The 16,044-nt window shown below is 32.7% G+C and overlaps 3 protein-coding genes across 8 annotated transcripts in view; all 3 read left to right on the top strand.

Moving 5' to 3' along the window:
* Positions 1 to 6,739, top strand: part of LOC149730734 (uncharacterized) — a 6,908-nt gene extending 169 nt beyond the window's left edge. Inside the window, exons 2-22 of one of the 2 annotated variants that reach the window (XR_016385625.1) lie at positions 597 to 670; positions 926 to 1,074; positions 1,215 to 1,318; positions 1,390 to 1,525; positions 1,596 to 1,663; positions 1,716 to 1,890; positions 1,945 to 2,157; positions 2,210 to 2,361; positions 2,417 to 2,595; positions 2,653 to 2,775; positions 2,911 to 3,061; positions 3,233 to 3,290; positions 3,440 to 3,556; positions 3,688 to 3,834; positions 4,232 to 4,294; positions 4,354 to 4,465; positions 4,522 to 4,931; positions 5,074 to 5,201; positions 5,358 to 5,494; positions 5,832 to 6,049; positions 6,218 to 6,739. Coding sequence is in view for 1 of the 2 variants with exons in the window: in XM_089883978.1 (XP_089740104.1) it covers positions 597 to 670; positions 926 to 1,074; positions 1,215 to 1,318; positions 1,390 to 1,525; positions 1,596 to 1,663; positions 1,716 to 1,890; positions 1,945 to 2,157; positions 2,210 to 2,361; positions 2,417 to 2,595; positions 2,653 to 2,775; positions 2,911 to 3,061; positions 3,233 to 3,290; positions 3,440 to 3,556; positions 3,688 to 3,834; positions 4,232 to 4,294; positions 4,354 to 4,465; positions 4,522 to 4,931; positions 5,074 to 5,201; positions 5,358 to 5,522; positions 5,832 to 6,049; positions 6,218 to 6,287 (3,012 nt within the window). In the remaining variant the exon portion in view is untranslated. Of the gene's footprint in view, positions 1 to 596; positions 671 to 925; positions 1,075 to 1,214; positions 1,319 to 1,389; positions 1,526 to 1,595; positions 1,664 to 1,715; positions 1,891 to 1,944; positions 2,158 to 2,209; positions 2,362 to 2,416; positions 2,596 to 2,652; positions 2,776 to 2,910; positions 3,062 to 3,232; positions 3,291 to 3,439; positions 3,557 to 3,687; positions 3,835 to 4,231; positions 4,295 to 4,353; positions 4,466 to 4,521; positions 4,932 to 5,073; positions 5,202 to 5,357; positions 5,523 to 5,831; positions 6,050 to 6,217 lie in introns of both variants that reach the window. The other variant, XM_089883978.1, reaches the window with a different exon arrangement.
* LOC149730735 (E3 ubiquitin-protein ligase DTX3-like) lies at positions 6,674 to 8,620 on the top strand. Of its 2 annotated transcripts, none has more exons than XM_089884098.1 (5): positions 6,674 to 6,815; positions 7,073 to 7,245; positions 7,433 to 7,600; positions 7,829 to 8,046; positions 8,396 to 8,620. In XM_089884098.1, the coding sequence occupies exons 2-5, from the start codon at positions 7,129 to 7,131 to the stop codon at positions 8,463 to 8,465; spliced, it is 573 nt and encodes a 190-aa protein (XP_089740224.1). In that variant the 5' UTR covers positions 6,674 to 6,815; positions 7,073 to 7,128; the 3' UTR covers positions 8,466 to 8,620. The 2 variants fall into 2 exon arrangements, with proteins under 2 accessions (XP_089740224.1, XP_089740225.1); XM_089884099.1 differs by having other exon boundaries at positions 6,688 to 6,815; positions 7,076 to 7,245.
* Positions 8,599 to 15,438, top strand: LOC149730736 (uncharacterized). Of its 4 annotated transcripts, none has more exons than XR_016385626.1 (18): positions 8,599 to 8,738; positions 8,840 to 8,985; positions 9,033 to 9,154; positions 9,213 to 9,342; positions 9,420 to 9,478; positions 9,797 to 9,965; positions 10,294 to 10,542; positions 10,651 to 10,817; positions 11,100 to 11,254; positions 11,707 to 11,829; positions 12,077 to 12,230; positions 12,286 to 12,671; positions 12,809 to 12,954; positions 13,226 to 13,390; positions 13,618 to 13,730; positions 13,785 to 13,901; positions 14,599 to 14,752; positions 15,214 to 15,438. XR_016385626.1 is itself a non-coding variant. In XM_089883981.1 (18 exons), exons 1-18 carry the CDS (start codon positions 8,671 to 8,673, stop codon positions 15,290 to 15,292), a joined length of 2,706 nt encoding a protein of 901 aa, XP_089740107.1. In that variant the 5' UTR covers positions 8,599 to 8,670; the 3' UTR covers positions 15,293 to 15,438. The 4 variants fall into 4 exon arrangements, 3 of the variants coding, with proteins under 3 accessions (XP_089740107.1, XP_089740108.1, XP_089740109.1); XM_089883981.1 differs by having other exon boundaries at positions 14,595 to 14,752; XM_089883982.1 differs by having other exon boundaries at positions 9,045 to 9,154; positions 14,595 to 14,752.
* Positions 15,439 to 16,044: the final 606 nt, after the last annotated feature.

The raw sequence follows: 16,044 nt of genomic DNA on the forward strand, positions 1-16,044 counted from the left end.
AAATTTTTAAAGCAGGGGTTCCCAAACCGCAGCTGCGGGCCATTTGCGACCCGAAGGAGCAAAATAAATGTCCCTCAGAAGTCTTTAAAATTACCCATTGCATACGCTCACAAATGAACATATTACTTTAAAAATTCGTCTTAAATGTTTTATTGATTTCTGTAATAATTTACATTGTCTTTGTTACGCAACAAAAATATTTATGACTGTCACAGCATCAGCCAACCTGCCACGCTTGTTACTCTGGTATAAGGGTTATACCGCGGCATGATTTAACAAAAAAACTGTAAAACTTTGTCTTTTACTCCGCAATTACGTAGTTTAATCTGTTCTAGAAGCCATGTTTATTACCAGCATATGTGTCGAACTTCCTGACCCAACTAACAGTATTCGTTATAACCAAACTTTGGCCAATACAAGTCGCGTCGCCAATATAGCAAGGAGAACCTTGCCCAACACATAATTATGATTTCACATATTGGCCCGCGATAAAATAAGAACTCCTGTTTTAAAGGAATACCTATATTTCATTTAAAATTATAGGTTTTATTCTATAAATAAATTATTAAACTTTGTTTTATTTAACTTTGTAACAGATGACTTCCAACAACATCCTAACTTGGAGTCAGTGGCTGCAGGAAAATGATGCTGAACAGCTTGCAGGCACGCAGTAAGTACATAGCCTACCTGACTTTACCTCTTCCAGTATGAACACCAAAATTAATGTGTAACTTTATTCTTTCGTATAGATGGAAACATATGGTACATGTGCAAAAATTACTAATTAATTGGAAAAAAATCACTGCGAAACATCTTTTTTTGTGAAATATATTTTTTTATACTTTTACATCCATAAAATTTAATTCTGTTACCTGTCATGGTTTATTCTATCAGTAATCTCTTAAGTTTAATCATGTTTGTTTAGATGTATTTTGGTGCAAAATATACCACAGAAGACATCCATAGAAAAAGTGAGATTATATTTTGAAAACCATAGAAGGTCAGGTGGCGGAGTAATAGAGAAGGTTGTTAACCTTCATGATGGGGTGGTTATTATGTTTCAAGATGATAAATGTAAGCAGGTTTTTTAAATGAACTTGTAAAATTAAAGTTTTGGATAATTTTTTGTTTATTTGATTTGTTTGCATTTCATAAAAATATTTGCCATAGTCTTTGGTGCTGTTTAAAAAACTAACCTATTTTGTTAAATGCAGATGTCCAAAGCACGCTGGAAAAAGTTCATTATTTGGATGACACTCAATTGAAGATAATTTCCAGGTTCATTCCTCCTTTATGTGGAGATAGATTTCTTCTTAGTGTAAGTAGTGGACCTTCCATAACTGTGTATATATAATGTATTGTGCAATAAGTTCCTTTTTATCTATGTAGAATGTTGGGAAAGGAACTTCTTTAGATACGGTTGAATTATTGCTTGAAAATTGTGACAAGCCTAATCAACGCTGCCCTGAACTAATCCCATGTAAAATTGAAGGACAGTATCTCACTCTTTATAAAGAACCAACAGGTTAGTTTCATTACTTATTGAATACTAACATTGTTTTTAAATCTTTTGTGATTTTGGAAATGTTTTCCAGAACTGTATGAAATCAGGGAAATAACAAAAGAAATATCAAGAAATAAATTAGAGGGTTGTGCCTTGAAGGTAATGCATGTAACAAAATGGAAGTATAAGTTTCTAATAAAGTTTGTTTCAGGCTACACTTATGCAACCAACAAATGCTTTATTAGTGGAAGGCATTCCTGGTGATTCTTCCAAGGAAAATATTGAAACCTTCTTCAACAACTGTGCTAATATAGAAAAAGATAAAGTTACAACAGTTGACTTGTGTTCTGTAAACACTGCTGTTGTCAGCTTTGCAGATTGCCAATGTAAGAAACAGTAGTGTATTTTGCAAAATATTGAGTAAATATCTTTTCTGGTAGGTGCTGAGAGTTTATGGGAACATTGCAAACGCACAACTTTACAAATGAGTGGATGTTGCTTGAAAATATCACTCTACTATCATCATCTGCAATCAAATCATTCTGAAACTAATAATTCTTCTGATCATCGTGAGAAAACTTTTGTAGAACCTCAATCTTCAAGTGCTGAAGGCATGTCCATGAAATCTGTAGTTAGTTCTGTGCAAAATGAAGGTAGGTTGCAGTAATTGCATTAACATCATTAATTTAGAAAATGTATTTGAAGGTAGCTACATGATTACCAGTGGTTCAGATATTCTGAATTATCTTGGATTTGCCAAATTAAATAAGAACCTAAGAACAGAATTTTCTCAAAGAGCAAACATTGTTTTGTCAGTTGCTGATGATTCTGTTTACATTCAATACACTATGAAGGATGTAAGTAAATACCTATATTGTGCACTTTATCTGTGGTCTTAACTTTACTGACTAGGATGAGGACCCACAAAGTTTGTTGGAAGATTTTGACAAATTCTTTTCTAATTTTTCATCACAATTAGTGAGTGGCAATGACGCTGAGTTGTCCAAACTTCGTTCTTTATTTAACTGGACAGAAGATGAAGAAAAAATAAAACTTAAAATTGATTCAACCGTGATGCATGTTTTTATTCGGTAATTTGTATTATTCTTGATGTTTAAACTGGTTTTTGATTTAATTGAAATGTTTAGGTCGACTACTGATGGTGTTCAGATAACTGGACAAATGAAACAAGTTGATGTAGTTGTAAAAGAGTTTGAACGATTGTTGAATTTAAAAACAGTGACTCTTCCAATTTGTGAATCTTACTACAAGTAGGTTAACAAAAGTGATCATAAATGTATATGTTCATTAGTTTAAAGTATCTTAGTTTATCATTTTGTGAATTAATTTGGAGCTTTCACTGTTATAAATATTTCTTCATATTTGAAACATTACAATGAACACAGAAGGCTAATGAAGCATGAAGCATTAAATACTTTGATGGTAAATAATGGAAAGGTTGAAGTGGCGTGTAATTCAACCGATTATTCAGTGACATTTACTGGATCTGCAAAGGATGTAGATCAAGCTGAATTATGTTTCATGAGGAAATTTATGGTAGTACAACATTAGAATCTGTCTATTGCTAATTGTGTCAGTTGTCGTTTTACTGTTTACTATAACTTTTATCTATATTAAAAAATGCAAAATTAGAACCTATTTTATCATAGACGACTTAGGACTTGATGTAAATATAAGCACACTGAAAAAATTCTCATTAAATTTCAGTGTTTGGAACCGATCCCAGTTGAAAATCAATCTGTCTCTGTTCAAGTTGAAAATTTAGGTACTTTATGAATTTAATTTCACATTGATATTTCTATACTTTATTTACAATATGGATCTTAAATTTCAAAAATATCATAACAGTATATAGTATGCAAAAATATTTGGACCCTGATGCTTGATTCTGAGCCTTTTGTTTGTATGACACAGATTTCATGAAAGACTGCCATGTACAAACTGAGTTAAACACAGTCAAGAGTTGTGAGACACAAACAACACCAATGGTGGGAGAAACGTCAAGTACTGAAACTCAAACCAAAAACATTGGTAATGTTAAAATTTATTGATAATCATTCAAGATTTTCTATTTTGGCAGCTATTGTTATATGCTGTATATGAAACACTGTTAAATTTATGCTGTAACATATTATACTGAACCTTCAATTTATATAACACAGAGTTCATGAAAAACTGTCATGTACAAACCGAGTTAAACACAGTCCAGAGTTGTGAGACACAAACAACACCGATGGTGGGAGAAACGTCAAGTACTGAAACTCAAACAGAACAATGGCAAGAGCCTGCCTTGGTCAGACAAAATACTGGTAATCACTGCCCATGCATTTTATTGTGATTTATTATTTAACTTTTATTTCCAACCTCTCAGAAAATTCCCAACCTTTCAGAAATACTCAAATACAGCTTGTCGAGCTCTCTGGGGTAAAAACCACTTCTGCCTCAGTTGACAACTAGTTTACTTCATAAAAATGCAATGGTTTACATTCATTGGTCACTAATGCTTACCCAAATTAACAGTTTTAAAAAATCTATTACTAACCAAGTTATTTATTTTACTTTTTACTAGTTGTTTACATAAGCATGTGTATAATGTTATTGTGCATGGTTGTTAAATGTATAAAAACAATGTTTTAATCAACCAAGTTGTCAGCAAAGTTAAAAGTGTTCATGGTAAATTAATAGATTTTTTTATTGTCTTGGTAGGTGCACTTCCTGCAAGTAATAAAGAAACCTACCAGACAATCGCTGAAAAGTTTCAAGTTCTAGGTGAGCTTCAACTATTTGAAAAAAAAAGTAAGTATTGTAAAACAGGTATCTAATTGCAGGTCGGGAAGTGTTTTTGAAGGAGAATGCAGAATCTGCAGTCCTTCAGAAATATTATGTGGACCGTCATCTTTATGATTTTTTCATTTTAACTCACAATACGGAGGAACTTTGGTTAGCATAATGTTTGTACTTAATCACAGCTTGCTGTGTAAAACACCATTTTACAGGGCACCATTCCAATGTAATGATATTCATTTAATACCAATTGATGATCGTTATGAAATTACTTTGGCAAAGTGGGCCAAATATATTTCAGAATGGAATTCGATTGCAACGAATGTTTTGTCTCGAATCGAAAATTCCAGAGAAAATCTATGCTTTGTGGAGAGAGAAGTTACTCTTTGTGATCAGATAAAAGTGGACGATCTGAACCAATTAATTGATCAGTTTATGACCGATACAACTTTTTTTTGTGGTCAGCGACAACATATTCAAAAAATAATTTTGGTGTTCATTTGTGAAAAGAAGGAGTGGGGTGAATTTATGTCTGCATTCAGACACTTTCGAAAGATCCTACCAGGTTCAATGAAACGTGTGTCGAAGTCAAACCCTCAACCAAACCAAACTTCCTCAGAAGGTAAAACATTTTCAATTAGAACATTATTTTTGAGAAACATTCTCATATTTTTAAAGTTGAAAAACAGGGGTCAATTTCTAAATTAATTTAAATGCAAACATACAGTTTGTGCTTGTGAATTATTCATAATATATTTGTTTAGTGGAGGGTGAAAAAGAGGATGAAAAAGAACAATGCTTGATTTGTTTGAATGATATTACTGGTACAAAAATAAAGACACTTCCATGCAAACATAGATTTCATAAAACCTGTGTTAACCAAGCATTAAAGGTTAGTGTGGTGTGTCACATTTGGCTTTGTGAATTTCCTATTTAAAACATAATTTTTTAATGCTGCTACCAACGTTTAATTATAATTTTTAAATTTTTTGGTATATATGAACTGCTAAAAGTACTTGCATTGAACGGATAACATTTTCTACTTTAGGTCAACAACCTTTGCCCAACATGTAAACATGCTGTGGGGAAAGTAAAAGGCAACCAACCTAATGGAAGGATGATACATCATACACAGCAACACATCCATCTTCCTGGATATGAACAATATGATGCCATTGTGATTGGGTATCGTTTTCTAAGTGGAACACAAGGAGTACACACTTTTATAGAATTTACTTATAAATCTAACCTAAATTGTTCATTGTCTGGATTGTTTATATCCTACTGCTATATTATTATTTTGAACAAGGCTTGACCACATTTCATTAGTATAAAGATAATAAGGACCAAACACATGCCCTCTTTATGCTCAAACTAAGAAAGTTATACAAACATTTATATATTAGTTATATACATATATACTAGTTTTTTTGTTTTATTTTAGTATTAAGTTGTCTCATCAAAATCTTCCTAAACATTTTGACAAAGTTTGATGCCATCAATTTCATGTTTTTTATTTCAGCCCGAACATCCCAACCCTGGTGTTCCTTATTCTGCTGCATTCATGACAGCTTATCTGCCAGATAATGGGGAAGGAAGGGAAGTGTTAAGATTGCTGAAGAAAGCGTTTTTCGCTCGTTTAATTTTCACAATTGGAAGATCAGTAACAACTGGATTGGATAACCAAATTATATGGAACGGTATTCATCATAAAACTAATACTCATGGTGGTGCAATGGGGTGAGTAATCAGATTTGGCTTTGTATATTATATTAGTGTCAATAGAACAGTCCTTGAACCTTTTCAGTTAAAATGATGTTTAATGTAGTTTGAAGTGGTAGGCATGTATAACACTTGCTTAAAACTTTTGTATGTTCACATCTAAAGGACCTTTCTTTTTTATCACAGGCTTGGATATCCAGATCCTGATTATCTAAACAGAGTTAAAGATGAACTTAGAGCAAAAGGAATTCAATAAATTTGTCTGCTTGTGATTTTATTTTATTTTTTTAGGATAGTCCCCTGAATTTTTAATAACCGCCTTGGTGTGGGCTGTTTAAACTTTAATTCTATATATTCAAAATTAAAGGTTCCGTCTTCAAAAGCACACTGGGACTCTCATTTCCTAACAATACAATCTCTTCTATGCAGATACCTATGATGTAATATTTTGTCAGAATTTGTTTTATCGTTTTTAACAAGTAACCTTATTTCTTATACGAATACCGTAAGTGAACATGTAACCTATATGTTCATGTTATGCACTTTAATTCTATTTTTAAAATATTTTTACTTCATTCGTTTTCAATAATTAAATGTTTTTACCATTTTCAATTCAAAGTAGAAAATGTTTGTATTGAAAAAGATCAAATTGTCGTGGTAAAGTTTCAACTTTTATAATTATTGTTTACACATTTTATTCATTTCAGAGTTTAAGTTAGGTAAAACCTTTTGATTTTTAAAATTGCTTTTCAATTTTAGTTAACGTGTTATCAAGCCAAACAAGGTGAGTTATTTTTTGCCCAACTATTTTTTGTTAAATAAACGTAATTGAAAAGCCACATGCATGTATACTAGCGTACAAGAACAACTCACAGACTTCGTGCAAGCATACCAGTTACCACATAGGCAACCCTGGTTATTTTTTGTTTTATTGGTTTTAAACATAAAAACAGTTTGAACAACCCATTAGTAACACTAACTTAAAGAAATTATGTTTGACTGTCTCATGCACACGTTTAAAGTTTTATACCTTTTTCACAGCAGGTTACACGTTGACTGTAAATTAGAAGTTACAACGATCTGATTAATTAAGTAACATGGCCAATGACAGTTGTTGCATCTGTTTGGATGATTTTTCCTCTACTCTTCATGATGTTAAAGAACTAAAATGCAAACACAAGTTTCATGTTCATTGTATTGAACAAGCACTGAAGGTGGGGTTGGTTTTAATATACCTTGAACAAAAAAAAAAAAGAATTTTCTTTTGTTAAGAATCAAAATTTCTGAATATAATGGTATGATCGTAATACTTGAGAGATTAAAGACCAACGTGTACGATCCAATTTGGTGTTGGTAAACAAATTTCAATTTTGCCCTACGAGTTTTTTTTTTATATTTTAGCAAAAAAGTTTCTGCCCAATGTGCAACACTCCTGTCGGAGCCCCATGTGGAAATCAACCAATAGGTGGACGTATGACATGGAGCATGAACAATCGCATTCACCTTCCTGGCTACGATAACTTCGGGGCAATTGTCATTCGGTATTCATTTTCTGGCGGGACACAGCAAGTACATATGGCCTTACACATAAAAGATCTTTAGCACCACACTAAATTTTTTATGCTTTTTTCATTGTGTATTTTAACCTGTAAAATGGAGTACAACATGATCTTACAATTTTTAATTTTTTTAATTAAATAAACAAGTTTGTTGGTTTTTCTCGTTTAATTTGTAAACACCAACCTTTGACTGCTTTAGTTCAATTCTCTTTATCTCTTGAGTATGTATTTTCCCCAGCACAACCACCCACACCCAGGGCAGCGTTACAGCGGTACAACACGGATTGCTTATCTTCCTGACAGTCATGAAGGCCAAGAAGTTCTAGCTCTTCTGACGAGAGCATTCGACGCTCGCTTAATTTTCACAGTTGGTCGCTCAATCACGTCGGGGCGTGACAACCAAATCACATGGAACGACATTCATCACAAAACTCGAACACATGGTGGAGCTCACGGGTAATTCATTATTAAAATATATTGGAAAAAGATAAACTTTGATCTTTTACTTTTTGTGTTATGGCTAAAATATTAACACAAAGGGATAAAACAAATTGCCAACTGCCCTCATTTCCTTCAAACCTTTAAAACCCCAAAAGCAGGTCATGCTCTATAGTTTAAGAACCACTGAACTAGAAATAATTTTCTATATATTTACATTGGGGAAATGGGCCAACTCTGACCTAAAACCCTGGCCCATGGCGCGCAATGCCGTGGAACCTCACCCACATAAAATAGAATATTTCTACATCTGCCATGTAAACTGTTCTTGAAATAACAATTAAACAAACACTTTTCTACATCACAGATACGGCTACCCAGATCCTGAGTATCTTAAAAGAGTAAAAGAAGATCTCAGAGCAAAAGGAATTTACTGATATAACTGTCTGAATGCTGTTATATTGTTACTGAACAATCACTTATTTAGATTTTTTATTATTTTATCATCCTGTTTTAATGATTATTTCATCTATTTCTGAGTAAATGTATAGCGTTTATATATTTTTTTAACATTTTCCCATATGCTTTTAGAGCCACTGTTTTAGTTTGTTAATAAGTTAAGTGTTTAATTGAGATTAAAACATGGCTTTACCCTCATGGTCAGAATACTTGAATCAGCAATTTGAAAATCATGTCACAGAGGTTAAGAGGTAACACACTAAATTCTTCCTTTATTTTTTATAGTTGCACATTTTTTTAACTTTTTGTTTTTTTTATATTTTTTCATATGGTTTTATTTTTTGATTTTTAGTTGTTTTCTTGCTCAACCATGTCATGATAGCTCCTCCATTGATCAATTCTACAATAGTTTAAAAAAAGGAAAGAAAAAGCACCCTGTACTGGTGGCTCTTTATAAAGTTGCTGATGGCATTATTCTTATGTTTCGTAACCAACAAGGTAGTGTCTACTTCCAACTATGTACATACTGTTATATTTTTGCTAAGCCTTAATTTTAGAAGCAGTTCAATACATTGACAAGTACAGCAGCAACATCGATAATAGGAAAAAATTGAAGTTTTTTAAAAGAGATATTCCAAAACTTTGTACTGACAGACTAGCTATACAGGTTTGTTAAACTTGAATTAAATATTTTCAAGTTATGACTCTTTAATTGCTTTCCGTAGAACGTAGGTCAAAATACATGTGAAGACACTTTGTCTTTGCTACTTGAATCTTACATTGAGACTGAACCAAAGCAACTAACTTCTTGCAGCAAAGCAGGCAGCTATTTGGCATTTTACCCTCCAGGCATCGGTACATATTATTTCAAAAATCTCAATTATTTTAGAGTCTAAATTTCCGTGTAACAACTTTTAATTCCATTTTTTCAGATGTAACTACTGCGGCTTCAAGGATGAATGGGGTGGTTTTGGAAGAGAGCAAGCTAAAAGTACTTGTTCACTTACAAGATATATCTGAACATAAACTCGTCCAAATAATAAAACAAAAAAAAAATAACAAAAGCACTGCAAAAAAACACACCGAAACATCAGATAAAAAAATTGTTTCTCTGAATAATATTCATTACAAGTTTTTCAAATTATAGCCATATAAAAAACGAATAATTCAGTTGTCCATTAAGTTGTGTGTGGTAACTGGTAAATGAGCACAAAGTGGCACACGTGTTATAATAACTTTTGCTGGATTGCCACACAAGATTACATATGTGCCATTAAATTAGCTAAATTTAAGTTCCTTATTGTTTCAGGTCGGCTTAATCTACCCAACAAACTGTATTTTGGTTTCGGATATTCCACCATCCACCTCTGAGGCAGAAATAGCAAGATGTTTTATAAACTTTGATCAAAGCCTTAATATCACCCGCATTGTGCGATGCTCTCAAACTTCTGCAGTGGTTCATTTCTTACAGTGCAATGGTATTATTAAATTAATTAAACTACACAAATATTTCATATGCCTACAAATAGTAAGCAAATATTTAACCTCATAGCTAAAAATATTAAAATAGGTACAGTCATCATATACTTTACCATTGTTATTAGACCATCTAACATAAAAAGTAAATATTTAAGCTAATAGGGAAGAATTTCAAAGTGGGTCAAGTGCTAACATACTTTACCATTGATTATCATCAGATCACCTAACATAAAAGACTCACTTATATTATGATTATCATGCAATAAGTTTACAAAAAAATTGCTACAGAGTATATTATGTTGTGTTACCAACAAATTTAACATTCAGATGCAGAGATGATTTGTGTTCGGTTTGAATCTGGAAGATTAAAAACCTTACATGGAGATTACAAACTTTCGCTCTTTTATGATCGATTTGAAAATCAATCTGAGCAACAATTTGAAATAACATCACCAGTTTCTGAGCAGTTTGCTTCTAAAATAGATAACTTATCATTGGAAGAGGAATTAAAGGAAAAGAGTTCTCAATATAACGATAATGTTGCTGCTGCAACTACTTCAAATTTCAGCCAAAGCAGTAAGAGTTAAATTGTTAAATTTCTCTTAAATATGATCGTAGGTTTAAACAGTAAAGAGAAATTTACATGAACAAGTTCAAAATATATTTTTGAACACTTTTTTTAAGGTGGCTTAGAATACCCAATTAAAGGAGGACAGAACATGGTTAACTTTTTTGGTGAGAAAGATTTACTCAGCAATCTTCGAAGACACTTGCTTACCACTGGAGTGGGAGTTAACCTAGTGAAAAACAAGGGTGTTGTACAAGTAGTTGTGGAAACAGAAGACAGGGAGGTAAAGTTTTCAAACTAGGAGTAACTATGTATAAGAAGAGCGTTGTAAACTGCAAAAATCATGTGGGGTTTTAACTAAGTATTAACAACTGAATGTGAGTTTACTACAAGTTAGTTTCCACTGTTTTTAAAAAATGCTTTTTCAAGACTTTTTATGTGTAGCGTATTGTATTGACAGTCATTTTGTGTTGATTTTATTAATATTTTATCTTGTGTTTTAATATTTTATCTTAAAGTGAAATATAAAGCAAGTTATTATATAATGTGTACATTCTGTTTTCAGCTGTCAAATGAAATTAAAAAGCTACTGATACAATTTTTTGATGATTATTCCTCAACTTCTGTCAGTTTAAAACAGGCAAATGTGGATTGGTTGAAAAAACATGGTATCACCTGGGTTCCGATTGAAGGGTCCGATAAAGTGAAAGTTTATGTTCAGTAAGTAATTTTTGAAAAGTTTTAAAATGTAGCTGTTTGTAAAACTGTTTACCACCTGCAGTTCTTAAGTAAAAATGACACTTTTTTCAGCAAAAATATGTATTTGCAAATGCATCGATCAATGAATCAATGTAACTTACTTTATCCTCGCGTGGCCGGAAAACGACAGTCGTTATAACACGAGTTTAACACCACGTGCAAGCTTACGAGTTACCATGTATGTTACTTTGTGTACGCCCACAATGGTAGCAGCGTCGGGCCTTGAGCCTATTACCTATGGGTTACAACCGGCCGCGCTAACCACTATGCCACAGCGCCAGTGTAGTTACTGTGTAGTTACTTTATGTAGTTACTTTATGTCAATATTTAAAGTGATGTTCATGCATGTGCCAACTATTTAGAAAATATTTTTGTTTAAATATCCAATATTTTTACTATATCCATTTATTAAGGGAGAAAAAGGATAGTGTTGTAATCACTGGAAAAGTTAATGATGTCAACTTGGTTTTGGATAAACTTAACATTGACCTTGCAAAAGAAACAGATGAATTTTACATTCCTTCAAATAACTTTCGGTAAATATAAATAAAAAGTGGTATTTTAACTCACTGCATATATAAATTGCTGAATGTTGAATTGTTTTAAATTATAAATTTGGACAACCAATTAGTGAATATAGAGTTGTAGCAATGACCGGTATTTGATTTGCACGAGGACATACATGTTCACAATCCTGGCAGCATAATGCCTTGAACCTAAAAGTCTTTGGTTAAGATACAAGTGATTACTTGTACATAAGCATTAATTGTATTGTACTACCAGGTTGGTGCATTCCTTTGGAATAGTTGATGATGTTAAACGAAAATATGAAAATTGTCTTGAAATAGACTCAGATTTTGAAAGATGTGTTCTTAAGTTTCAAGGCTCAAGTGAACACATTGAGAATGCCAAGTCAAGCATTGCAATGCAGTTTTTGGTACAGTTTAATTCATTTGCATATCTACAGTAGCTTTAACATGTGTTTTTTGTAGCTCCATGATGTACAGCATGAGGGCATACCAGAAATCCCCCCCAACCAGAATGTTTACCAAAGGATTCCAGAAACTTCTGCAGCTCCTGCTCTAAGTGCTCAGTCGAGCGGAAATCTTTTCCAGGAAAGATACAACATAACAACAAGCAATGGTGTGCGTGTATCTGTTGGGATGGGAAATGTGGCAATTCAAGATACAGATGTGATTGTAAATGCTGCCAACAATCGCCTTGAAAATGGAGTTGGTGTTACTGGAGCTATATTTAAACAAGGGGGTCATGCATTTCAGATAGAGTGTCAAAACGCAATGAGGGCAAGACGTGGACAACTTTTAGCTGTTGGAGAAGCTGTTATGGTGAATGCAACAGGAAACCTTAAGTGCAGAAAGTAAGATTAATTAATCTACTATGTGTGAGTGGGCTCTTATGTCACAGCTTGGCAGAAGACCTGAGAATTTTCCTATAGCATTATCAATCGAAATGAAAACCCTTTGTTAACACCTAATTGACTTTAAATACAAACAGGGTTATCCATCTTGTTGGACCACAATGGCATAGCTATATAGATAAAAATAAATGCTGTTCAGTTCTTATTCAAGGAATAATGTCCGTCCTGGTTGAAGCATCAAGTGTTAATGCGAAAACCATCGCCATACCACCAGTGAGCACAGGTCGGTTTTTTTAAATTTATTTATTTAATTTTTGCTATATACAAGAATGGCACTATTCATATCATGTGACAGGTAACCTCCAACATTAGATTTAATAGTATTTGTATAACACACACACAACCAATTTGGTGACCTCTCGTTTGCAGTAATTCTTATTAAGGTAGCAGCATTGTGCCACCAATCCAGCATCCTCTGGTTATCATACCAGCACACTTAAAGTGCTACAACATCGGTACTGCTATGATATTCATATCATATGTAACATTTGTAGGGGTCTACGGCGTTCCTGTCGCGGTTTTTGTTGAAATGGTAAAGAAGTGTCTCGGAATTTTGAAACAGAGAAATGATATTACATTGAAACAAATAAGGATTCTGTCTATTGATGAACCAACTGTTAGACAACTTGTTGAAGGCTTCAAAAAAAGTGCAGCAACAGGTAACGAATGAACGGATTTCACAGATACATCCACGTATGACAGGCCAATCACATTCGTTATAACATATCTTATCTCATACATAATTCTGTCTGTTAACGAGTTAAGGACACTAAAGGTGTCGAACTTTTATAGATGCAGAAAATACTGTGTTATTTAGACACACAATCCTGTGTAACAAGTTTTACCTCATTAGTTAACTTATTAATGCAATCTAGAAAATTTACAGGATTTGAAAGTCAAGCATATTCTCAAACAAAAACCCAAAGTTATTCACATAATCAGTATGGTGCTGGTAAAATGAACATGAACGGTCAACTTTCAGCATTTAGTCAGCCACAGGTACGTATAATATATTAGTGTAGTACTACTGATATGTATAATATATACCTGCAGGTACATTATCGTCATCCAAATCCTGCACGTGATGGAAATAGTTCAAATAACCCGATGTTCTCAGTAAGCCATGTTGCAACTAGATACTGTGAAACAGTATGGTTGATTTCAGTTCAAGTAAGTAATTTTATTATAATTATGGTTTGCTTTGTTAATTAGCAATACCATAATAAGTGGTTGTTGTTGCTCCTATTGTAACCATTATGCGGCTTGTGCACTCACAAAAAAATGTTACCAAAAGACGCTACCAGGTACCAAAAGTAGATAAATAAACCGGCTCCGTGACAAAGTGGTTAACCCGCCGAGGTAATGTGTTCAATGCTCGTCACTGCTACCATTGTGGACATATGTGTCCTTGGGCAAGACACTTAGTGGCAATTGCTCCAACTCTGTGGTCACTAATGGGTTGTTCAAATTATCAGCCATACATAATAAAAAATAATCACCTACAAAGTAACATACATGGTAACTCGTAAGCTGGCATAAGGTGTATGAACTCCCGTATTATAATGACTGTCATTTAAAAGTCTAAACTTAATACTGACATAGAGGCTTTGCAAATGTCATAACCATCTTTTTTAGTCAGATTTCCTTGGGAAAGAGACTTAACAGCAATTGCTCCAACCCAGTGGTTACTAATGCGTTGTCCAAAATCAAATTATCAGCCATACACAATAAAAAATAATTACTACAAAAGTAACATACTTGGTAACTCGTAAGCTGGCATAAGGTGTATAAACACCCGTATTGTAAACAGTGTAAACCTAATACCGACCTGGAGGCTTTGCAAACGTTTAACAGTCTTTTTAGCCAGGTTACGGAAACCCCAAGAAATTTGAATATGCTTTGCCGGATACAAGTTTAACACAGGATTGCGTTGATGGCATAAAACATTTATTTCATCGCCAAATGTTATTTTATATAAATGGCAATAGAATGATTGAATGCAACCTTTCCTTAAAAAGATTGTAAGTTGTTCCTAATTTTAAATTCTGTTAAAATGTTTTCAAATAATATAGTATGTGGGGAGAGATGAGACACCTTTAGCACATAATATCAAAATATCCTCACCATAATTTAAGCAATTAACAACCTATGGGAGTCATGAGGATACGGTTTTATAATTTTTGAGTGTGTTTTGTTTACTACAAAATGGGACAAAAAATAGAATGAAAAATTGTCCCATTTTCCCCACTTTATTCAATAACTTTATTCAATTAATACCTTCAACAACTTATTTTCTACTTTGTTAAACTTTATATTCTGTTTAATGGTGTGGTAAAGACATACCACATAGAAAGTTTTATCTCAAAATTTAATTCATTTTTGTTTGTTAATGTGTCATTTAAAAGGTCTCAGTTATTATAAAAATACATTTAAAACGTTTTAGGTATTTGTAAAGATAATTTTCTGATTTTTAATGTTGCAGTCACATGGATATACAATTTGATGAAGGTCATGTTGAAAGGATTTTATCTGATATTAGACGCTTGGAAAGAAGAAAATAATGTTGTTACCACGTATTCTAATGTAAATTGTTTCCTTGGTTTTACTTTTGCATTGGCTTTACTTGGTTTGAGTTAATTTAGCGTTAATTTGTAATATGTTGGAATTATCTATTGAAAGTATATAATAAATAATATAATAATAATAACGTTTTATTTGTCTCTTCGATTAAGGTAGCGAAGATTTAGAAATATTTTGAACAAAAAGGTAGAATATAGAGACAAAAAAACAGTTGGTAAAGCACGCTTACAGTTAAAAACATATTTACATTTAAATGGAGGAAAATAAGCGTGGTCAATGCACCTAGCGGACAAGCGAGTTATTTATTTTAGTTAAGTTAAACTTGGAAAACATATATATAAATATATACAAATAAATTAATAAATAAGAAGATAATAATAAAAAAGAATACAGAAAGAACAGTGAGTAATACAGCTGTGATTCTGATAAGTTTTGAAATTTGTGGATAAAGAACACAAACAAAAGTGATAGATGGAAAAATATTAGGGCTGGCACTATTTAATTAATCCACTCCCTCCCCCCCCCAAAAAAAACAAAACAACACACATATTTGTGCCATCAGCTTACCAAGTGGTAGTTCTATGCACAAAAAAGTTTAGACCCTTATTGAGTTCTATCTCAACAGTTTAACAATTTTTTGAGTCAATATAAAAAAAATAAAAATTTGAAATATTTAACAAAAACCGTGCAACACTTCAATTTAAAAGTATTAGTATACCGTGGTCGGAAGCCC

This window comes from Ciona robusta, chromosome 9 (genome assembly GCF_009617815.1).
Source record: "Ciona robusta chromosome 9, ASM961781v2".
NCBI lineage: Eukaryota > Metazoa > Chordata > Ascidiacea > Phlebobranchia > Cionidae > Ciona > Ciona robusta.